The following is a 25,543-nucleotide window of genomic DNA, read 5'->3' as shown; positions in this document are numbered from 1 at the left end:
GGGGGCACACACCACACAGGGGCACACACCACACCACACAGGGGGCACACACCACATCACACAGGGGGCACACACCACACAGGGGGCACACACCACACAGGGGGCACACACCACACAGGGGGCACACACCACACAGGGGGCACACACCACATCACACAGGGGGCACACACCACACAGGGGGCACACACCACACAGGGGGCACACACCACACAGGGGGCACACACCACACAGGGGGCACACACCACACAGGGGGCACACACCACACCACACAGGGGGCACACACCACACAGGGGGCACACACACCACATCACACAGGGGGCACACACCACACAGGGGGCACACACACCACATCACACAGGGGGCACACACCACACAGGGGGCACACACCACACCACACAGGGGGCACACACCACACAGGGGGCACACACACCACATCACACAGGGGGCACACACCACACAGGGGGCACACACCACATCACACAGGGGGCACACACCACACAGGGGGCACACACCACACAGGGGGCACACACCACACCACACAGGGGGCACACACACCACATCACACAGGGGGCACACACCACACAGGGGGCACACACCACACAGGGGACACACACCACACAGGGGGCACACACACCACATCACACAGGGGGCACACACCACACAGGGGGCACACACCACATCACACAGGGGGCACACACCACACAGGGGGCACACACCACACAGGGGGCACACACACCACATCACACAGGGGGCACACACCACACAGGGGGCACACACCACACAGGGGGCACACACCACACAGGGGGCACACACCACACCACACAGGGGGCACACACACCACACAGGGGGCACACACAGGGGGCACACACCACACAGGGGGCACACACCACACAGGGGGCACACACCACACAGGGGGCACACACCACATCACACAGGGGGCACACACCACATCACACAGGGGGCACACACCACACAGGGGGCACACACCACATCACACAGGGGGCACACACCACACAGGGGGCACACACCACACAGGGGACACACACCACACAGGGGGCACACACACCACATCACACAGGGGGCACACACCACACAGGGGGCACACACCACACAGGGGACACACACCACACAGGGGGCACACACACCACATCACACAGGGGGCACACACCACACAGGGGGCACACACCACATCACACAGGGGGCACACACCACACAGGGGGCACACACCACACCACACAGGGGGCACACACCACACCACACAGGGGGCACACACACCACATCACACAGGGGGCACACACCACACAGGGGGCACACACCACACAGGGGGCACACACCACACCACACAGGGGGCACACACACCACACAGGGGGCACACACAGGGGGCACACACCACACAGGGGGCACACACCACACAGGGGGCACACACCACACAGGGGGCACACACCACATCACACAGGGGGCACACACCACATCACACAGGGGGCACACACCACACAGGGGGCACACACCACACCACACAGGGGGGACACACCACACAGGGGGCACACACCACACCACACCACACAGGGGGCACACACCACACAGGGGGGACACACACCACACAGGGGGCACACACACCACATCACACAGGGGGCACACACCACACAGGGGGCACACACCACACCACACAGGGGGCACACACCACACAGGGGGGACACACACCACATCACACAGGGGGCACACACCACACAGGGGGCACACACCACACCACACCACACAGGGGGCACACACCACACAGGGGGGACACACACCACACAGGGGGCACACACACCACATCACACAGGGGGCACACACCACACAGGGGGCACACACACCACATCACACAGGGGGGACACACCACACAGGGGGCACACACCACACCACACAGGGGGCACACACCACACAGGGGGCACACACACCACACCACACAGGGGGCACACACCACACAGGGGGGACACACACCACACAGGGGGCACACACACCACATCACACAGGGGGCACACACCACACAGGGGGCACACACCACACCACACCACACAGGGGGCACACACACCACACCACACAGGGGGCACACACCACACAGGGGGGACACACACCACACAGGGGGCACACACACCACATCACACAGGGGGCACACACCACACAGGGGGCACACACCACACCACATCACACAGGGGGCACACACACCACATCACACAGGGGGCACACACCACACAGGGGGCACACACCACACAGGGGGCACACACCACACCACACCACACAGGGGGCACACACACCACATCACACAGGGGGCACACACCACACAGGGGGGACACACCACACAGGGGGCACACACCACACCACACAGGGGGGACACACCACACAGGGGGCGCACACCACACAGGGGGCACACATACACCACACCACACAGGGGGCACACACCACACAGGGGGGACACACACCACATCACACAGGGGGCACACACACCACATCACACAGGGGGCACACACGACACAGGGGGCACACACCACACAGGGGGCACACACCACACCACACCACACAGGGGGCACACACACCACATCACACAGGGGGCACACACCACACAGGGGGGACACACCACACAGGGGGCACACACCACACCACACAGGGGGGACACACCACACAGGGGGTACACACCACACCACACCACACAGGGGGGACACACACCACATCACACAGGGGGCACACACACCACATCACACAGGGGGCACACACCACACAGGGGGCACACACCACACCACACCACACAGGGGGCACACACACCACATCACACAGGGGGCACACACCACACAGGGGGGACACACCACACAGGGGGCACACACCACACCACACCACACAGGGGGCGCACATACACCACACCACACAGGGGGGACACACCACACAGGGGGCGCACACCACACAGGGGGCACACATACACCACACCACACAGGGGGCACACACCACACAGGGGGGACACACACCACACAGGGGGCACACACACCACATCACACAGGGGGCACACACCACACAGGGGGCACACACCACACCACACCACACAGGGGGGACACACCACACAGGGGGCACACACCACACCACACCACACAGGGGGCACACACCACACAGGGGGGACACACACCACACAGGGGGCACACACACCACATCACACAGGGGGCACACACCACACAGGGGGCACACACCACACCACACCACACAGGGGGCACACACCACACCACACAGGGGGGACACACCACACAAGGGGCACACACCACACTGGGGGCACACACCACACCACACAGGGGGCACATACCACACAGGGGGCACACACCACATCACACAGGGGGCACACACCACACCACACAGGGGGCACACACCACATCACACAGGGGGCACACACCACACAGGGGGCACACACCACACAGGGGGCACACACCACACCACACAGGGGGCACACCACATCACACAGGGGGCACACACCACACAGGGGGCACACACCACACAGGGGGCACACACCACATCACACCACACAGGGGGCACACACCACACAGGGGGGGCACACCACACAGGGGGCGCACACCACACCACACAGGGGGGACACACCACACAGGGGGCACACACCACACCACACAGGGGGCGCACACCACACCACACAGGGGGGACACACCACACAGGGGGCACACACCACACAGGGGGCACACACCACACAGGGGCACACACCACACAGGGGGCACACACACACCACACCACACAGGAGGCACACACCACATCACACAGGGGGCACACACCACACCACACAGGGGGCACACACCACACCACACAGGGGGCACACACCACATCACACAGGGGACACACACCACATCACACAGGGGGCACACACCACACAGGGGGCACACACCACACAGGGGGCACACACCACACAGGGGGCACACACCACATCACACAGGGGACACACACCACATCACACAGGGGGCACACACCACATCACACAGGGGGCACACACCACATCACACAGGGGGCACACCACATCACACGGGGCACACACCACATCACACAGGGGGCGCACACCACATCACACAGGGGGGAAACACCACACAGGGGGCACACACCACACAGGGGGCGCACACCACACAGGGGGCACACACCACACCACACAGGGGGCACACACCACACCACACAGGGGGCACACACCACACCACACAGGGGGCACACACCACACAGGGGGCACACACCACACAGGGGGCGCACACCACACAAGGGGCGCACACCACACAAGGGGCGCACACCACACCACACCACACGGGGCACACACCACACCACACAGGGGGGGACACACCACACAGGGGGCGCACACCACACAGGGGGCACACCACACAGGGGGCGCACACCACACAGGGGGCACACACCACACCACACAGGGGGCGCACACCACACAGGGGGCACACACCACACCACACAGGGGGCACACACCACACCACACAGGGGGCACACACCACACCACACAGGGGGCGCACACCACACAGGGGGCGCACACCACACCACACAGGGGGCACACACCACACCACACAGGGGGCACACACCACACCACACAGGGGGCACACACCACACAGGGGGGACACACCACACAGGGGGGACACACCACACAGGGGGCGCACACCACACCACACAGGGGGCACACACCACACCACACAGGGGGCACACACCACACAGGGGGCACACACCACACAGGGGGCGCACACCACACAAGGGGCGCACACCACACAAGGGGCACACACCACACCACACAGGGGGGGACACACCACACAGGGGGCGCACACCACACAGGGGGCACACACCACACCACACAGGGGGGACACACCACACAGGGGGCGCACACCACACGGGGCGCACACCACACGGGGCGCACACCACACCACACAGGGGGCGCACACCACACAGGGGGCACACACCACACCACACAGGGGGCACACACCACACAGGGGGCGCACACCACACCACACAGGGGGCACACACCACACAGGGGGCACACACCACACCACACAGGGGGGACACACCACACCACACAGGGGGGACACACCACACCACACAGGGGGCGCACACCACACAGGGGGCACACACCACACCACACAGGGGGCGCACACCACACAGGGGGCGCACACCACACAGGGGGCGCACACCACACAGGGGGCGCACACCACACCACACAGGGGGCGCACACCACACCACACAGGGGGCGCACACCACACCACACAGGGGGCGCACACCACACCACACAGGGGGCGCACACCACACAGGGGGCGCACACCACACAGGGGGCACACACCACATAGGGGGCACACACCACACAGGGGGCGCACACCACACCACACAGGGGGCACACACCACACAGGGGGCACACACCACACAGGGGGCACACACCACACAGGGGGCACACACCACACCACACCACACAGGGGGCACACACCACACCACACAGGGGGCACACACCACATAGGGGGCACACACCACACAGGGGGCGCACACCACACAGGGGGCGCACAGCGGGGTCTGCGACTTACATGAGGTGGCTGTCCTTCCACTGCTCAGAGCTGCGTTCTGCTACGACGCCGGTCACAACTTCAGAACTGGATGGCATACCAATTCTCACACCGTCCCAAGCCACGAGGAGCCAAAGTCACTGCCGAGAAACCAGAGCCAGTTAATAATGTCCAAGTGTGGAGACCAGTCACATATATTCATACAGAGCAGCCTGCTGCCCACAGGGTGCAGAGGGTCCCCTAGGCCTAGGAAGCAGCGTGGAGCCCCAGTGCACCCCAATAATCTCCGAAGCCAGGATAGCCCTGTACTTCAGGCTCAGAGAGCAGCAGGGCACCCAACCATCTCCCAGGATCCCAGCATTGGTCCTAGGCCGCACCCTGCAGCACCCCGGCCTCCTGCATACCCCGGTGTCCCCAGCAGTCAGAGCATGGTGCCGCGGGGAGCAACACTGGGGCATTGTGGCTACTCTCACACTGACAGTAAGTTACGAGTCCTTTGTGAGCTCAAGGGAAGGAAAACAGAGATCGGAATTTGGCAGGAAAATATAATACAGAATTCTCCTGTCTGTGGAACCTGCAGCTTTCTCTCCCCCTTTGGTGGAAACAATCAAGCATTGTCGAAAAAAAGAAAAGCAAGTTTGACAGATGAAATATAGTGAGGCCCCTCTTAGGAAAACAGTAAACAAAAGCAGCATTGAGGGCGATCCCAGCGCCCCTCATAGAGAGGAGCTCAGAGCGCCACAAGACCACCACTTCTCCCACACTGCCGTTAACCCATGCACGGCCACCGCCCCGGTCCGCCAGGGAATGGGAAGCGTTAACGGCCTCAGATGAATGAGAGGATGCCAGAGGCTGAAGACCGCCATACAATAAGTAGCTCCAAGCCAAGAGAAGCGCCATTGTCAACGATAAAGGGCCAATTCTGTGCGCGACAGGAAGACCCTGGAGACCGCTCTATAGAAACAGGAAAGGACGGAAGCCATAGCTGGGACCTCGGCTCATCCAGCCCGGCCACAGTGAGCTCATTGCTGGCATGGAGAGGAGAAGGCACGGGGGCTCTTGTGGTAGCGCCCGGGGGGAGAGGAGAAGACGCGGGTGCTCCTGTGGTGGCGCCCGGGGGGAGAGGAGAAGACGCGGGTGCTCCTGTGGTGGCGCCCGGGGGGAGAGGAGAAGACGCGGGTGCTCCTATGGTGGCGCCCGGGGGGAGAGGAGAAGGCACGGGGGCTCTTGTGGTGGCGCCCGGGGGGAGGGGAGAAGACGCGGGGGCTCCTGTGGTGGCGCCCGGGGGGAGAGGAGAAGACGCGGGTGCTCCTGTGGTGGCGCCCGGGGGGAGAGGAGAAGACGCGGGTGCTCCTGTGGTGGCGCCCGGGGGAGAGGAGAAGACGCGGGTGCTCCTGTGGTGGCGCCCGGGGGGAGAGGAGAAGACGCGGGGGCTCCTGTGGTGGCGCCCGGGGGGAGAGGAGAAGGCACGGGGGCTCCTGTGGTGGCGCCCGGGGGGAGAGGAGAAGACGCGGGTGCTCCTGTGGTAGCGCCCGGGGGGAGAGGAGAAGGCACGGGGGCTCTTGTGGTGGCGCCCGGGGGGAGAGGAGAAGGCACGGGGGCTCCTGAGGTAGCGCCCGGGGGGAGAGGAGAAGACGCGGGGGCTCCTGTGGTGGCGCCCAGGGGGAGAGGAGAAGACGCGGGGGCTCCTGAGGTGGCGCCCGGGGGGAGAGGAGAAGACGCGGGGGCTCCTGTGGTGGCGCCCGGGGGGAGAGGAAAAGACACGGGGGCTCCTGTGGTGGCGCCCGGGGGGAGAGGAGAAGACGCGGGGGCTCCTGTGGTGGCGCCCGGGGGGAGAGGAGACGACGCAGGGGCTCTTGTGGTGGCGCCCGGTGGGAAAGGAGAAGACGCGGGTGCTCCTGTGGAGGCGCCCGGGGGGAGAGGAGAAGACGCGGGTGCTCCTGTGGTGGCGCCCGGGGGGAGAGGAGAAGACGCGGGGGCTCCTGTGGTGGCGCCCGGGGGGGGAGGAGAAGACGCGGGGGGCTCCTGTGGTGGCGCCCGGGGGGAGAGGAGAAGACGCGGGTGCTCCTGTGGTGGCGCCCGGGGGGAGAGGAGAAGACGCGGGTGCTCCTGTGGTGGGGCCCGGGGGAGAGGGGAAGACGCGGGGGCTCTTGTGGTGGCGCCCGGGGGAGAGGAAAAGACGCGGGGGCTCCTGTGGTGGCGCCCGGGGGGAGAGGAGAAGACGCGGGTGCTCCTGTGGTGGCGCCCGGGGGGAGAGGAGACGACGCAGGGGCTCTTGTGGTGGCGCCCGGGGGGAAAGGAGAAGACGCGGGTGCTCCTATGGTGGCGCCCGGGGGGAGAGGAGAAGACGCGGGTGCTCCTGTGGTGGCGCCCGGGGGGAGAGGAGACGACGCAGGGGCTCTTGTGGTGGCGCCCGGGGGGAAAGGAGAAGACGCGGGTGCTCCTGTGGTGGCGCCCGGGGGGAGAGAAGACGCGGGTGCTCCTGTGGTGGCGCCCGGGGGAGAGGAGAAGACGCAGGTGCTCCTGTGGTGGCGCCCGGGGGGAGAGGAGAAGACGCGGGTGCTCCTGTGGTGGCGCCCGGGGGGAGAGGAGAAGACGCGGGTGCTCCTGTGGTGGCGCCCGGGGGAGAGGAGAAGACGCGGGTGCTCCTGTGGTGGCGCCCGGGGGGAGAGGAGAAGACGCGGGGGGCTCCTGTGGTGGCGCCCGGGGGGAGAGAAGACGCGGGGGCTCCTGTGGTGGCGCCCAGGGGGAGAGGAGAAGACGCGGGTGCTCCTGTGGTAGCGCCCGGGGGTAGAGGAGAAGACGCGGGTGCTCCTGTGGTGGCGCCCGGGGGGAGAGGAGAAGACGCGGGTGCTCCTGTGGTGGCGCCCGGGGGAGAGGAGAAGACGCGGGGGGCTCCTGTGGTGGCGCCCGGGGGAGAGGAGAAGACGCGGGTACTCCTGTGGTGGCGCCCAGGGGGAGAGGAGAAGACGCGGGGGCTCCTGTGGTGGCGCCCGGGGGAGAGGAGAAGACGCGGGTACTCCTGTGGTGGCGCCCAGGGGGAGAGGAGAAGACGCGGGTACTCCTGTGGTGGCGCCCAGGGGGAGAGGAGAAGACGCTGGTACTCCTGTGGTGGCGCCCAGGGGGAGAGGAGAAGACGCGGGGGCTCCTGTGGTGGCGCCCGGGGGGAGAGGAGAAGACGCGGGGGCTCCTGTGGTGGCGCCCGGGACATCTGGACACAGCAAACACTGGACTAGATTTCACTCATTGCTGAAAAGCACACAGAATGGCTCCGGAGTGGGGGGACTGTGGCTCCGGGCGCATCTGCGGCAACGGGAGGTATCTGTGGCAACGGGGGGTGCTGTGGCTTCAAGGCGGGGGGGTGTTGTGGCTCCAGGGGGGGGGGGGGACTGTGAAGCGTGTGATACAGCGTGTAGCATTGTATCTATGGGTGATACACGGATCCTCGGATGAAGCGTGTGATACAGCGAGTAACATTGTATCTATGGGTGATACACGGATCCACGGATGAAGCGTGTGATACAGCGTGTAACATTGTATCTATGGGTGATACACGGATCCTCGGATGAAGCATGTGATACAGCGTGTAGCATTGTATCTATGGGTGATACACGGATCCACGGATGAAGCGTGTGATACAGCGTGTAACATTGTATCTATGGGTGATACACGGATCCTCGGATGAAGCGTGTGATACAGCGAGTAACATTGTATCTATGGGTGATACACGGATCCACGGATGAAGCGTGTGATACAGCGTGTAACATTGTATCTATGGGTGATACACGGATCCTCGGATGAAGCATGTGATACAGCGTGTAGCATTGTATCTATGGGTGATACACGGATCCTCGGATGAAGCGTGTGATACAGCGTGTAGCATTGTATCTATGGGTGATACACGGATCCACGGATGAAGCGTGTGATACAGCGTGTAACATTGTATCTATGGGTGATACACGGATCCTCGGATGAAGCGTGTGATACAGCGTGTAACATTGTATCTATGGGTGATACACGGATCCTCGGATGAAGCGTGTGATACAGCGTGTAACATTGTATCTATGGGTGATACACGGATCCTCGGATGAAGCGTGTGATACAGTGTGTAACATTGTATCTATGGGTGATACACGGATCCTCGGATGAAGCGTGTGATACAGCGTGTAACATTGTATCTATGGGTGATACACGGATCCTCGGATGAAGCGTGTGATACAATCTTACACGCTGTATCTATGGGTGATACACGGATCCTCGGATGAAGCGTGTGATACAGCGTGTAACATTGCATTATTGGGTGATACACGGATCCTCGGATGAAGCGTGTGATACAGCGTGTAACATTGTATCTATGGGTGATACACGGATCCTCGGATGAAGCGTGTGATACAGCGTGTAACATTGTATCTATGGGTGATACACGGATCCTCGGATGAAGCGTGTGATACAGCATGTAACATTGTATCTATGGGTGATACACGGATCCTCGGATGAAGCATGTGATACAGCGTGTAACATTGTATCTATGGGTGATACACGGATCCTCGGATGAAGCGTGTGATACAGCGTGTAACATTGTATCTATGGGTGATACACGGATCCTCAGATGAAGCGTGTGATACAGCGTGTAACATTGTATCTATGGGTGATACACGGATCCTCGGATGAAGCGTGTGATGCAGCGTGTAACATTGTATCTATGGGTGATACACGGATCCTCAGATGAAGCATGTGATACAGCGTGTAACATTGTATCTATGGGTGATACACGGATCCTCGGATGAAGCGTGTGATACAGTGTGTAACGTTGCATTATTGGGTGATACACGGATCCTCGGATGAAGCGTGTGATACAGCGAGTAACATTGTATCTATGGGTGATACACGGATCCTCGGATGAAGCGTGTGATACAGCGTGTAACATTGTATCTATGGGTGATACACGGATCCTCGGATGAAGCGTGTGATACAGCGTGTAACATTACATAGTAACATAGTAACATAGTTAGTAAGGCCGAAAAAAGACATTTGTCCATCCAGTTCAGCCTATATTCCATCATAATAAATACCCAGATCTACGTCCTTCTACAGAACCTAATTGTATGATACAATATTGTTCTGCTCCAGGAAGACATCCAGGCCTCTCTTGAACCCCTCGACTGAGTTCGCCATCACCACCTCCTCAGGCAACCAATTCCAGATTCTCACTGCCCTAACAGTAAAGAATCCTCTTCTATGTTGGTGGAAAAACCTTCTCTCCTCCAGACGCAAAGAATGCCCCCTTGTGCCCGTCACCTTCCTTGGTATAAACAGATCCTCAGCGAGATATTTGTATTGTCCCCTTATATACTTATACATGGTTATTAGATCGCCCCTCAGTCGTCTTTTTTCTAGACTAAATAATCCTAATTTCGCTAATCTATCTGGGTATTGTAGTTCTCCCATCCCCTTTATTAATTTTGTTGCCCTCCTTTGTACTCTCTCTAGTTCCATTATATCCTTCCTGAGCACCGGTGCCCAAAACTGGACACAGTACTCCATGTGCGGTCTAACTAGGGATTTGTACAGAGGCAGTATAATGCTCTCATCATGTGTATCCAGACCTCTTTTAATGCACCCCATGATCCTGTTTGCCTTGGCAGCTGCTGCCTGGCACTGGCTGCTCCAGGTAAGTTTATCATTAACTAGGATCCCCAAGTCCTTCTCCCTGTCAGATTTACGCAGTGGTTTCCCGTTCAGTGTGTAATGGTGATATTGATTCCCTCTTCCCATGTGTATAACCTTACATTTATCATTGTTAAACCTCATCTGCCACCTTTCAGCCCAAGTTTCCAACTTATCCAGATCCATCTGTAGCAGAATACTATCTTCTCTTGTATTAACTGCTTTACATAGTTTTGTATCATCTGCAAATATTGATATTTTACTGTGTAAACCTTCTACCAGATCATTAATGAATATGTTGAAGAGAACAGGTCCCAATACTGACCCCTGCGGTCCCCACTGGTCACAGCGACCCAGTTAGAGACTATACCATTTATAACCACCCTCTGCTTTCTATCACTAAGCCAGTTACTAACCCATTTACACACATTTTCCCCCAGACCAAGCATTCTCATTTTGTGTACCAACCTCTTGTGCGGCACGGTATCAAACGCTTTGGAAAAATCGAGATATACCACGTCCAATGACTCACCGTGGTCCAGTCTGTAGCTTACCTCTTCATAAAAACTGATTAGATTGGTTTGACAGGAGCGATTTCTCATAAACCCATGCTGATATGGAGTTAAACAGTTATTCTCATTGAGATAATCCAGAATAACATCCCTCAGAAACCCTTCAAATATTTTACCAACAATAGAGGTTAGACTTACTGGCCTATAATTTCCAGGTTCACTTTTAGAGCCCTTTTTGAATATTGGCACCACATTTGCTATGCGCCAGTCCTGCGGAACAGACCCTGTCGCTATAGAGTCTCTAAAAATAAGAAATAATGGTTTATCTATTACATTACTTAGTTCTCTTAGTACTCGTGGGTGTATGCCATCCGGACCCGGAGATTTATCTATTTTAATCTTATTTAGCCGGTTTCGCACCTTTTCTTGGGTTAGATTGGTGACCCTTAATATAGGGTTTTCATTGTTTCTTGGGATTTCACCTAGCATTTCATTTTCCACCGTGAATACCGTGGAGAAGAAGGTGTTTAATATGTTAGCTTTTTCCTCGTCATCTACAACCATTCTTTCCTCACTATTTTTTAAGGGGCCTACATTTTCAGTTTTTATTCTTTTACTATTGATATAGTTGAAGAACAGTTTGGGATTAGTTTTACTCTCCTTAGCAATGTGCTTCTCTGTTTCCTTTTTGGCAGCTTTAATTAGTTTTTTAGATAAAGTATTTTTCTCCCTATAGTTTTTTAGAGCTTCAATGGTGCCATCCTGCTTTAGTAGTGCAAATGCTTTCTTTTTACTGTTAATTGCCTGTCTTACTTCTTTGTTTAGCCACATTGGGTTTTTCCTATTTCTAGTCCTTTTATTCCCACAAGGTATAAACCGCTTACACTGCCTATTTAGGATGTTCTTAAACATTTCCCATTTATTATCTGTATTCTCATTTCTGAGGATATTGTCCCAGTCTACCAGATTAAGGGCATCTCTAAGCTGGTCAAACTTTGCCTTCCTAAAGTTCAGTGTTTTTGTGACTCCCTGACAAGTCCCCCTAGTGAAAGACAGGTGAAACTGTACAATATTGTGGTCGCTATTTCCTAAATGCCCAACCACCTGCAGATTTGTTATTCTGTCAGGTCTATTAGATAGTATTAGGTCTAAAAGTGCTGCTCCTCTGGTTGGATTCATAGAACATTGTATCTATGGGTGATACACGGATCCTCGGATGAAGCGTGTGATACAGCGTGTAACATTGTATCTATGGGTGATACACGGATCCTCGGATGAAGCGTGTGATACAGCGAGTAACATTGTATCTATGGGTGATACACGGATCCTCGGATGAAGCGTGTGATACAGCGTGTAACATTGTATCTATGGGTGATACACGGATCCTCAGATGAAGCGTGTGATACAGCGTGTAACATTGTATCTATGGGTGATACACGGATCCTCGGATGAAGCGTGTGATACAGCGTGTAACATTGTATCTATGGGTGATACACGGATCCTCAGATGAAGCGTGTGATACAGCGTGTAACATTGTATCTATGGGTGATACACGGATCCACGGATGAAGCGTGTGATACAGCGTGTAACATTGTATCTATGGGTGATACACGAATCCTCAGATGAAGCGTGTGATACAGCGTGTAACATTGTATCTATGGGTGATACACGGATCCTCGGATGAAGCGTGTGATACAGTGTGTAACATTGCATTATTGGGTGATACACGGATCCTCGGATGAAGCGTGTGATACAGCGAGTAACATTGTATCTATGGGTGATACACGGATCCTCGGATGAAGCGTGTGATACAGCGTGTAACATTGTATCTATGGGTGATACACGGATCCTCGGATGAAGCGTGTGATACAGCGTGTAACATTGTATCTATGGGTGATACACGGATCCTCGGATGAAGCGTGTGATACAGCGTGTAACATTGTATCTATGGGTGATACACGGATCCTCGGATGAAGCGTGTGATACAGCGTGTAACATTGTATCTATGGGTGATACACGGATCCTCAGATGAAGCATGTGATACAGCGTGTAACATTGTATCTATGGGTGATACACGGATCCTCGGATGAAGCGTGTGATACAGCGTGTAACATTGTATCTATGGGTGATACACGGATCCTCGGATGAAGCGTGTGATACAGCGTGTAACATTGTATCTATGGGTGATACACGGATCCTCAGATGAAGCATGTGATACAGCGTGTAACATTGTATCTATGGGTGATACACGGATCCTCGGATGAAGCGTGTGATACAGCGTGTAACATTGTATCTATGGGTGATACACGGATCCTCGGATGAAGCGTGTGATACAGCGTGTAACATTGTATCTATGGGTGATACACGGATCCTCGGATGAAGCGTGTGATACAGCGTGTAACATTGTATCTATGGGTGATACACGGATCCTCGGATGAAGCATGTGATACAGCGTGTAACATTGTATCTATGGGTGATACACGGATCCTCGGATGAAGCATGTGATACAGCGTGTAACATTGTATCTATGGGTGATACACGGATCCTCGGATGAAGCATGTGATACAGCGTGTAACATTGTATCTATGGGTGATACACGGATCCTCGGATGAAGCGTGTGATACAGCGTGTAACATTGTATCTATGGGTGATAGACGGATCCTCGGATGAAGCGTGTGATACAGCGTGTAACAACTGTATCTATGGATGAAGCCAGAAATAAGCCATGCTTTACACTGCAGGCTATTCACAGAAAATGGAAATAAATGTTAAGAATAACAAATCTATTTTACGTTTTGGTAACAAACAGTCATCATTTACAGTAACGTAGTCCTGTGTGATTGTCAGGGCATGCTGGGGGTTGTAGTTTCCCCTCTGCACATGTTCCAGGTGTCAGGAGGTGAAGCAGAGTGGGGACCCCGGTAATCAGGGTGAGGTCAGGCTCGGCTGTACACCGCTCCTGTCCAGGGAGGCTCCGCAGCAGAATGGCCGCCTGGTTGAGCGTCTATGTGTTCGCCAGATGCCAGTCGTGACATTGTTCCAGAAGGAGCAGAAAGCTGTAAAGTCCCAGTGAGGATGGGAGGACCCCGGCCTCGCACATCATCAGCCGCTGCTGCACCCCTGCACCGCCATCAGCGACTCCTGATGAGATGCTAAACTAAATATTAGCAGGTAATAACGGAGGCCGCGCTCGCAGTCACAAAGCCTCGGCGGCTCCACCATGGGCGCAATGCGTTTGGCCTTTCTTAAGTCAATAAGAGAAAGGTTGGACCTCCTTGATTATACAAAGTAGCAAACTGCGGTGTGCAGAAGGTCACCCCGCCGGCCATGCGGCCCCGTGAAATTAAATCCCAGGAAAAGGCGAGACGGTTATTTGTGCAATCCGCTGTATACAGCTCGTGCAGCGTATACAGCGGCGGTGTCCTCCATCACTCCACCCTCCAGGAGGCCACGAACCGTCTGGACCTGGGCTGGAAGATTCCTCTAAGGAACCCTGGGGGCGGTGGAAAGGATCCCTGTGTGAACAGGACGCGGAGCTACCGGCCTCGATCCTCGGCTCTTCTGCTCGGACGCCAATAGAAGCGGTGGTGGCTTTCCCCTAGGAGTTCTGGGGACACACGCGTCCGTCCTGATGGGAGCTCCGCCTACGTGGGACGCCGTTCACACTGCCGTGTCCTGATGGGAGCAGGAGCTCAGCCTACACGGGACGCCGTTCACACCGCCGTGTCCTGATGGGAGCAGGAGCTCAGCCTACACGGGACGCCGTTCACACCGCCGTGTCCTGATGGGAGCAGGAGCTCAGCCTACACGGGACGCCGTTCACACCGCCGTGTCCTGATGGGAGCAGGAGCTCAGCCTACACGGGACGCCGTTCACACTGCCGTGTCCTGATGGGAGCTCAGCCTACGCGGGACGCCGTTCACACCGCCGTGTCCTGATGGGAGCAGGAACTCAGCCTACACGGGACGCCGTTCACACCGCCGTGTCCTGATGGGAGCTCAGCCTACGCGGGACGCCGTTCACACCGCCGTGTCCTGATGGGAGCTCAGCCTACGTAGGACGCCGTTCACACCGCCGTGTCCTGATGGGAGCTCAGCCTACGTAGGACGCCGTTCACACCGCCGTGTCCTGATGGGAGCAGGAGCTCAGCCTACACGGGACGCCGTTCACACCGCCGTGTCCTAATGGGAGCAGGAGCTCAGCCTACACGGGACGCCGTTCACACCGCCGTGTCCTAATGGGAGCAGGAGCTCAGCCTACACGGGACGCCGTTCACACCGCCGTGTCCTGATGGGAGCAGGAGCTCAGCCTACACGGGACGCCGTTCACACCGCCGTGTCCTGATGGGAGCAGGAGCTCAGCCTACACGGGACGCCGTTCACACTGCCGTGTCCTGATGGGAGCAGGAGCTCAGCCTACACGGGACGCCGTTCACACCGCCGTGTCCTGATGGGAGCAGGAGCTCAGCCTACACGGGACGCCGTTCACACTGCCGTGTCCTGATGGGAGCTCCGCCTACACGGGACGCCGTTCACACCGCCGTGTCCTGATGGGAGCAGGAGCTCAGCCTACACGGGACGCCGTTCACACTGCCGTGTCCTGATGGGAGCTCAGCCTACGCGGGACGCCGTTCACACCGCCGTGTCCTGATGGGAGCAGGAACTCAGCCTACACGGGACGCCGTTCACACCGCCGTGTCCTGATGGGAGCTCAGCCTACGCGGGACGCCGTTCACACCGCCGTGTCCTGATGGGAGCAGGAACTCAGCCTACACGGGACGCCGTTCACACCGCCGTGTCCTGATGGGAGCTCAGCCTACGCGGGACGCCGTTCACACCGCCGTGTCCTGATGGGAGCAGGAACTCAGCCTACACGGGACGCCGTTCACACCGCCGTGTCCTGATGGGAGCTCAGCCTACGCGGGACGCCGTTCACACCGCCGTGTCCTGATGGGAGCAGGAACTCAGCCTACACGGGACGCCGTTCACACCGCCGTGTCCTGATGGGAGCTCAGCCTACGCGGGACGCCGTTCACACCGCCGTGTCCTGATGGGAGCAGGAACTCAGCCTACACGGGACGCCGTTCACACTGCCGTGTCCTGATGGGAGCAGGAGCTCAGCCTACGTGGGACGCCGTTCACACCGCCGTGTCCTGATGGGAGCAGGAGCTCAGCCTACACGGGACGCCGTTCACACTGCCGTGTCCTGATGGGAGCAGGAGCTCAGCCTACATGGGACGCCGTTCACACCGCCGTGTCCTGATGGGAGCAGGAGCTCAGCCTACACGGGACGCCGTTCACACTGCCGTGTCCTGATGGGAGCTCAGCCTACGTAGGACGCCGTTCACACCGCCGTGTCCTGATGGGAGCTCAGCCTACGCGGGACGCCGTTCACACCGCCGTGTCCTGATGGGAGCAGGAACTCAGCCTACACGGGACGCCGTTCACACCGCCGTGTCCTGATGGGAGCAGGAGCTCAGCCTACGTGGGACGCCGTTCACACTGCCGTGTCCTGATGGGAGCAGGAGCTCAGCCTACGTGGGACGCCGTTCACACTGCCGTGTCCTGATGGGAGCAGGAACTCAGCCTACACGGGACGCCGTTCACACCGCCGTGTCCTGATGGGAGCAGGAGCTCAGCCTACGTGGGACGCCGTTCACACTGCCGTGTCCTGATGGGAGCAGGAGCTCAGCCTACACGGGACGCCGTTCACACTGCCGTGTCCTGATGGGAGCTCAGCCTACGTAGGACGCCATTCACACCGCCGTGTCCTGATGGGAGCAGGAGCTCAGCCTACACGGGACGCCGTTCACACTGCCGTGTCCTGATGGGAGCTCAGCCTACGTAGGACGCCGTTCACACCGCCGTGTCCTGATGGGAGCAGGGGCTCAGCCTACGCAGGACACCGTTCACACCGCCGTGTCCTGAAGGGAGCAGGGGCTCAGCCTACGCAGGGCACCGTTCACACCGCCGTGTCCTGATGGGAGCTCAGCCTACGCGGGACGCCGTTCACACCGCCGTGTCCTGATGGGAGCAGGGGCTCAGCCTATGCGGGACGCCGTTCACACCACCATGTCCTGATGGGAGCTCAGCCTACGTAGGACGCCGTTCACATCGCCGTGTCCTGATGGGAGCAGGGGCTCAGCCTACACGGGACGCCGTTCACACCGCCGTGTCCTGATGGGAGCAGGGGCTCAGCCTACGCAGGGCACCGTTCACACCGCCGTGTCCTGATGGGAGCAGGAGCTCAGCCTACGCAGGGCACCGTTCACACCGCCGTGTCCTGATGGGAGCAGGAGCTCAGCCTACGCAGGACGCCGTTCACACCGCCGTGTCCTGATGGGAGCAGGAGCTCAGCCTACGCAGGACGCCGTTCACACCGCCGTGTCCTGATGGGAGCAGGAGCTCAGCCTACGCGGGACGCCATTCACACCGCTGTGTCCTGATGGGAGCAGGAGCTCAGCCTACGTGGGACGCCGTTCACACTGCCGTGTCCTGATGGGAGCAGGAGCTCAGCCTACACGGGACGCCGTTCACACCGCCGTGTCCTGATGGGAGCAGGAGCTCAGCCTACGCAGGACGCCGTTCACACCGCCGTGTCCTGATGGGAGCAGGAGCTCAGCCTACGTGGGACGCCGTTCACACTGCCGTGTCCTGATGGGAGCAGGAGCTCAGCCTACGTGGGACGCCGTTCACACTGCCGTGTCCTGATGGGAGCAGGAGCTCAGCCTACACGGGACGCCGTTCACACCGCCGTGTCCTGATGGGAGCTCAGCCTACGTAGGACGCCGTTCACACCGCCGTGTCCTGATGGGAGCAGGAGCTCAGCCTACACGGGACGCCGTTCACACTGCCGTGTCCTGATGGGAGCTCAGCCTACGTAGGACGCCGTTCACACCGCCGTGTCCTGATGGGAGCAGGGGCTCAGCCTACGCAGGGCACCGTTCACACCGCCGTGTCCTGATGGGAGCTCAGCCTACGCGGGACGCCGTTCACACCGCCGTGTCCTGATGGGAGCAGGGGCTCAGCCTATGCGGGACGCCGTTCACACCACCATGTCCTGATGGGAGCTCAGCCTACGTAGGACGCCGTTCACATCGCCGTGTCCTGATGGGAGCAGGGGCTCAGCCTACACGGGACGCCGTTCACACCGCCGTGTCCTGATGGGAGCAGGGGCTCAGCCAACGCAGGGCACCGTTCACACCGCCGTGTCCTGATGGGAGCAGGAGCTCAGCCTACGCAGGGCACCGTTCACACCGCCGTGTCCTGATGGGAGCAGGAGCTCAGCCTACGCAGGGCACCGTTTACACCGCCGTGTCCTGATGGGAGCAGGAGCTCAGCCTACGCAGGACGCCGTTCACACCGCCGTGTCCTGATGGGAGCAGGAGCTCAGCCTACGCAGGACGCCGTTCACACCGCCGTGTCCTGATGGGAGCAGGAGCTCAGCCTACGCAGGACGCCGTTCACACCGCCGTGTCCTGATGGGAGCAGGAGCTCAGCCTACGCAGGGCACCGTTCACACCGCCGTGTCCTGATGGGAGCAGGAGCTCAGCCTACGCAGGGCACCGTTTACACCGCCGTGTCCTGATGGGAGCAGGAGCTCAGCCTACGCAGGACGCCGTTCACACCGCCGTGTCCTGATGGGAGCAGGAGCTCAGCCTACGCGGGACGCCATTCACACCGCTGTGTCCTGATGGGAGCAGGAGCTCAGCCTACGCGCGACGCCGTTCACACCGCCGTGTCCTGATGGGAGCAGGGGCTCAGCCTACGCGGGACGCCGTTCACACTGCCGTGTCCTGATGGGAGCAGGGGCTCAGCCTACGTAGGACATCGTTCACACCGCCGTGTCCTGATGGGAGCAGGGGCTCAAGCCTACGTAGGACGCCGTTCACACTGCCGTGTCCTGATGGGAGCAGGGGCTCAAGCCTACGTAGGACGCCGTTCACACTGCCGTGTCCTGATGGGAGCTCAGCCTACGTAGGACACCGTTCACATCGCCGTGTCCTGATGAGAGCATGGGCTCAGCCGACACGGGACGCCGTTCACACCGCCGTGTCCTGATGAGAGCAGGGGCTCAGCCTACGTAGGACGCCATTCACACCGCCGTGTCCTGATGGGAGCAGGGGCTCAGCCTACGTGGGACACGGTTCACACCGCCGTGTCCTGATGGGAGCAGGGGCTCAGCCTACGTGGGACACGGTTCACACCGCCGTGTCCTGATGGGAGCAGGGGCTCAGCCTACGCAGGACACCGTTCACACCGCCGTGTCCTGATGGGAGCAGGGGCTCAGCCTACGTGGGACGCCGTTCACACCGCCGCGGGGAGCGCACACAGGTCCACTGAACATCTGACAGAGGGACCTGACATGTGGAAGATTTTGCACTTTATAGCTATGTGCACACCTCAGGAATCTTTGCAGAAATTTCCAGACCCATAGCAAACTTTTTCTGCAGGAAATCTGCATGCATTTTTTGCATGTTTTCATCGCGTTTGTGCGGGGGGTTTGCACATTTTTCGCATTTTTTTCCCCCGGAGCTTCCCCAATGCAATATATAGCTGCAAATATGCGAAAAATCAGCAAAATTAATGAACATGCTGCATTCTTTACAGTGATGCTTTTTTTTTTTTTTTTTTACAGAAAAAAAACGCAACATGCGCACAAAAATTACGGATTGCAATCTATTAATAGGATGTTTAATGGATGTGTTTTATTCACGGTTTTATCACGTTTTTACAGCAAAAAAAAAAAAAAAAAAAACGAGAAAAGAACATGAAAAATCCGGAAAGTGTGCACACAGCCTTATTGGGACTTTTTATGCCATCATTTGTAGTTTTTTTGCAGCTTTTTTTATTGTGCTCCAATTATTTTATAATCTAAGGATTTAACAACCTGGTCACGTCCTCTAATTCATACGGAGGTTTTATTAAACTTTAGTCCTCAAGCTAAATGCACCAGAACTACACGAAAAGGTCTTCATGGGGGACACGTCTGAGCCGCGGCGTCTCAGGACAGGTGCGCAGCTTAATGTGCTGCAGATTATTACATGGGGCCTGTGCACACTGGGGGGCTGCTGTGCACACTGGGGGGCTGCTGTGCACACTGGGGGGCTGCTGTGCACACTGGGGGGCTGCTGTGCACACTGGGGGGCTGCTGTGCACACTGGGGGGCTGCTGTGCACACTGGGGGGCTGCAGTGCACACTGGGGGGCTGCTGTGCACACTGGGGGGCTGCTGTGCACACTGGGGGGCTGCTGTGCACACTGAGTGGCTGCTGTGCACACTGGGGGGCTGCTGTGCACACTGGGGGGCTGCTGTGCACACTGGGGGGCTGCTGTGCACACTGGGGGGCTGCTGTGCACACTGGGGGGCTGCTGTGCACACTGGGGGGCTGCTGTGCACACTGGGGGCTGCTGTGCACACTGGGGGGCTGCTGTGCACACGGGGGGGGGGCTGCTGTGCACACGGGGGGGCTGCTGTGCACACTGGGGGGCTGCTGTGCACACTGGGGGGCTGCTGTGCACACTGGGGGGCTGCTGTGCACACTGAGGGGCTGCTGTGCACACTGGGGGGCTGCTGTGCACACTGGGGGGCTGCTGTGCACACTGGGGGGCTGCTGTGCACACTGGGGGGCTGCTGTGCATACTGGGGGGCTGCTGTGCACACTGGGGGGCTGCTGTGCACACTGGGGGGCTGCTGTGCACACTGGGGGGCTGCAGTGCACACTGGGGGGCTGCAGTGCACACTGGGGGGCTGCTGTGCACACTGGGGGGCTGCTGTGCACACTGGGGGGCTGCTGTGCACACTGGGGGGCTGCTGTGCACACTGGGGGGCTGCTGTGCACACTGGGGGGCTGCTGTGCACACTGGGGGGCTGCTGTGCACACTGGGGGCTGCTGTGCACACTGGGGGCTGCTGTGCACACTGGGGGGCTGCTGTGCACACTGGGGGGCTGCTGTGCACACTGGGGGGCTGCTGTGCACACTGGGGGGCTGCTGTGCACACTGGGGGCTGCTGTGCACACTGGGGGCTGCTGTGCACACTGAGGGGCTGCTGTGCACACTGGGGGGCTGCTGTGCACACTGGGGGGCTGCTGTGCACACTGGGGGGCTGCTGTGCACACTGGGGGGCTGCTGTGCACACTGGGGGGCTGCTGTGCACACTGGGGGGCTGCTGTGCAGGTATCTGCTTCCTAGTCCCAGCCAAGGTCTCTGTACTGTGCTGCTTCTAACTCTGCAGCATGTCAATTATTTCAGTGGTTTTGCTGCAGATTTCACTTACTCACTGAAGTGGTGACAAACCTGCAACAGAAGTGCATGTAACTAATGCAACAAAGGGAGCGCGTGTTGTGTGCCGCCGTATTGTGGTGTGCAGAGCCGCAGATCACACCGTGCACAGACGGATTCCTTCGGTAAGACCGTGCTCACATGAACGGTTTTGGATGAGGTTTTTCCACTGTGAAAAAATACAAGTAAAAATTCACAGTTGGTTTTCTAAGAATAAAATTTTTCAAAACTAAAGAAAAAATTAAATGGCTTCAAATCCGTACTAATGTGAACAAAGGGGAGAAATACATAAAAAAAAAAAATGCAGCAAAAAAAATGCAGTGTGCATTGCCCGAGGGAATTACTGCAGGTTCTCCCCATCGACATCGAGCTCGCAAAGCACAAAAAAAAAAAAAAGCATAAAAATACCCAAAACCACAAAAATATCCTCCAAAATGTGTCATTTCTGCTACTTTTTGGTGACAGCCTGTATTTTTCTGCAGTAAATAACGATGCACACGTGAACATTGCCTGCGACTGTGCAGCGGCTGCAGCTGGGAACTGTCATGGTGTCTTCTTGGTGCACCGTGACCCCAGACTATGACATTGGGCTAAGGGCACACGTGGATTTTTTTCTGCATGCTGATAAAATTTAGTGCCCCCAAAATATATTAAGTAACTTCCTTACACCTAAAATGCAGTAGGTGGATCTCTTGGCAGCAAAAATGCAGAGGAAAATTTGCAACTTTTTTTATGCTTTTTCCTGTGCATTCAAAGGGTTAAAGACACAGGCAAAAATTGACAGAGAATTGACAAGCTGCAGCGAATCCTGAGAGCTCGTGTGCGCAGCAATTTCACGGGTCCCATTCACTCTCTGCCATAAGGGCCCAGTGATTTGGGGCCAATTCCGTGCAGGAAAAGCGCATCAAACACGGAGCGTGTGCACACAGCCGCCATCCAGAGCACTGGCAGAACAAACGCCAACAAATAGAAGATTAATGTGCACACGTTGCGGATTCTCTGCGGATCCGCAGCGTTTTTTTGAGGTGCAGAAACGCTGCAGATCCGCAATTGATTTACAGTACAATGTAAATCAATGAGAAAAAAAAACCCTGTGCACACTTTGCGGAAAATACGCTGCGGTTTAAAAGAAGTAGCATGTCACTTCTTTTTTGTGAATCTGCAGCGTTTTTGTACCCATTCCATTATAGAAAACCGCAGGGGTAAAAACCGCAGCAAATCCACAAGAAAACCGCAGCAAAAACGCACAAAAAACGCTGCGGAACCGCACAAAAAAATGGGACAAATCCGCAGGTGCGTTTTCTGCCAGGAGAGGCCTAATCCGCAATGTGTGCGCATAGCCTAAAATAGCAAAATATGACAATGCAGTCATGCACAAACTTCAATATTAAACAAGTAAAACACCAATCCAAAATACAAATGATAACTACGAAACAACATGACAACGTGTAAATACTGAGAGTAATAATAATAATAATCACAACCTTGTGCAGCGCATCTCCCTGCACGGACCGCCGGCTTGGCTCAGCACACTTGGCTCTGGACTCTCAGGAGTTAAATATAAAGATCTTAGTGGGTTTAAATAAAATAAAAAAAAGCAAAAACTAATCAGAAAACAGCAGATTTGCTGAGGATGAGGCGCTGACGAGTGATAATTATGCATGGGGCTTGTTCTATTTTTACTGGAGGGTCTAATGTGGGTATTTTTAGCCTCTGGGTGGACAGTTCTGACACGGCTGAGGCCGAGCCGGCTACAAACCCCAGAATACTGAAAAGTCCTCCGCCTGGGCAGCCACCACCCGCACAATCAGCTGGAAATCACTCCACGAGACTCATTACTCATCAGCTATTACGGCAGCAGGAGTGATGAGATGTCCCCAGGATCTGCCCGATCCATCCGACCGCTCCGCACACAAACCGCACACTCGCCATACGGGCCAAACACAGCCGACACCAGAAACGGGCGACACCTGTCACCTGCACGTATCCAGAGGAGCTGAACATACGGGAAAGTGCCCCAAAAATTATCTATAATCACTGTGTAATATAACTGATATCTGGGGAGCGGTGATGTCACCGCTGTATAATATAACTGATATGTGGAGAGCGGTGATGTCACTGCTGTATAATATAACTGATATCTGGGGAGCGGTGATGTCACTGGTGTATAATATAACTGATATCTGGGGAGCGGTGATGTCACCGCTGTATAATATAACTGATATCTGGGGAGAGGTGATGTCACTGGTGTATAATATAACTGATATCTGGGGAGCGGTGATGTCACCGCTGTATAATATAACTGATATCTGGGGAGCGGTGATGTCACCGCTGTATAATATAACTGATATCTGGGGAGCGGTGATGTCACTGCTGTATAATATAACTGATATCTGGAGAGCGGTGATGTCACTGGTGTATAATATAACTGATATCTGGAGAGCGGTGATGTCACTGCTGTATAATATAACTGATATCTGGGGAGCGGTGATGTCACTGCTGTATAATATAACTGATATCTGGAGAGCGGTGATGTCACCGCTGTATAATATAACTGATATCTGGAGAGCGGTGATGTCACTGCTGTATAATATAACTGATATCTGGAGAGCGGTGATGTCACTGCTGTATAATATAACTGATATCTGGGGAGCGGTGATGTCACTGCTGTATAATATAACTGATATCTGGAGAGCGGTGATGTCACTGCTGTATAATATAACTGATATCTGGAGAGCGGTGATGTCACTGCTGTATAATATAACTGATATCTGGAGATCGGTGATGTCACCGCTGTATAATATAACTGATATCTGGGGAGCGGTGATGTCACTGCTGTATAATATAACTGATATCTGGGGAGCGGTGATGTCACTGCTGTATAATATAACTGATATCTGGAGATCGGTGATGTCACTGCTGTATAACATAACTGAGATCTGGGGAGAGGTGATGTCACTGCTGTATAATATAACTGATATCTGGAGAGCGGTGATGTCACTGTTGTATAATATAACTGAGATCTGGGGAGAGGTGATGTCACTGCTGTATAATATAACTGATATCTGGAGAGCGGTGATGTCACCGCTGTATAACATAACTGATATCTGGAGATCGGTGATGTCACCGCTGTATAATATAACTGATATCTGGAGAGCGGTGATGTCACCGCTGTATAACATAACTGATATCTGGAGATCGGTGATGTCACCGCTGTATAATATAACTGATATCTGGGGAGCGGTGATGTCACTGCTGTATAATATAACTGATATCTGGGGAGCGGTGATGTCACTGCTGTATAATATAACTGATATCTGGAGATCGGTGATGTCACTGCTGTATAATATAACTGATATCTGGGGAGCGGTGATGTCACCGCTGTATAATATAACTGATATCTGGGGAGCGGTGATGTCACTGCTGTATAATATAACTGATATCTGGAGAGCGGTGATGTCACCGCTGTATAATATAACTGATATCTGGGGAGCGGTGATGTCACCGCTGTATGATATAACTGATATCTGGAGAGCG

General features: G+C 56.8%; 2 protein-coding genes across 12 annotated transcripts in view; both read right to left on the bottom strand.

The window, feature by feature from the left end:
* The window catches only part of SOX6 (SRY-box transcription factor 6), an 846,804-nt gene that overhangs the window by 529,273 nt on the left and 291,988 nt on the right, over positions 1-25,543 (bottom strand). For 10 of the 11 annotated variants that reach the window (XM_069739870.1, XM_069739868.1, XM_069739873.1 and 7 more), the window contains exon 3: positions 5,568-5,686. The exons of the other annotated variant lie outside the window; for it this stretch is intronic. In XM_069739870.1, coding sequence (XP_069595971.1) covers positions 5,568-5,644 — 77 coding nt within the window. In that variant the 5' untranslated portion in view covers positions 5,645-5,686. The remainder of the gene's footprint in view (positions 1-5,567; positions 5,687-25,543) is intronic. 11 annotated transcript variants of the gene reach the window in all.
* Positions 7,864-8,757, bottom strand: LOC138649486 (uncharacterized). Its single transcript, XM_069739961.1, has one exon. The coding sequence runs from the start codon at positions 8,755-8,757 to the stop codon at positions 7,864-7,866; it is 894 nt and encodes a 297-aa protein (XP_069596062.1).

Source organism: Ranitomeya imitator, chromosome 9 (genome assembly GCF_032444005.1).
Source record: "Ranitomeya imitator isolate aRanImi1 chromosome 9, aRanImi1.pri, whole genome shotgun sequence".
Lineage (NCBI taxonomy): Eukaryota > Metazoa > Chordata > Amphibia > Anura > Dendrobatidae > Ranitomeya > Ranitomeya imitator.
The sequence above is the reverse complement of the archived record's forward strand: the minus strand, read 5'-3'. Positions and strand labels throughout refer to the sequence as shown.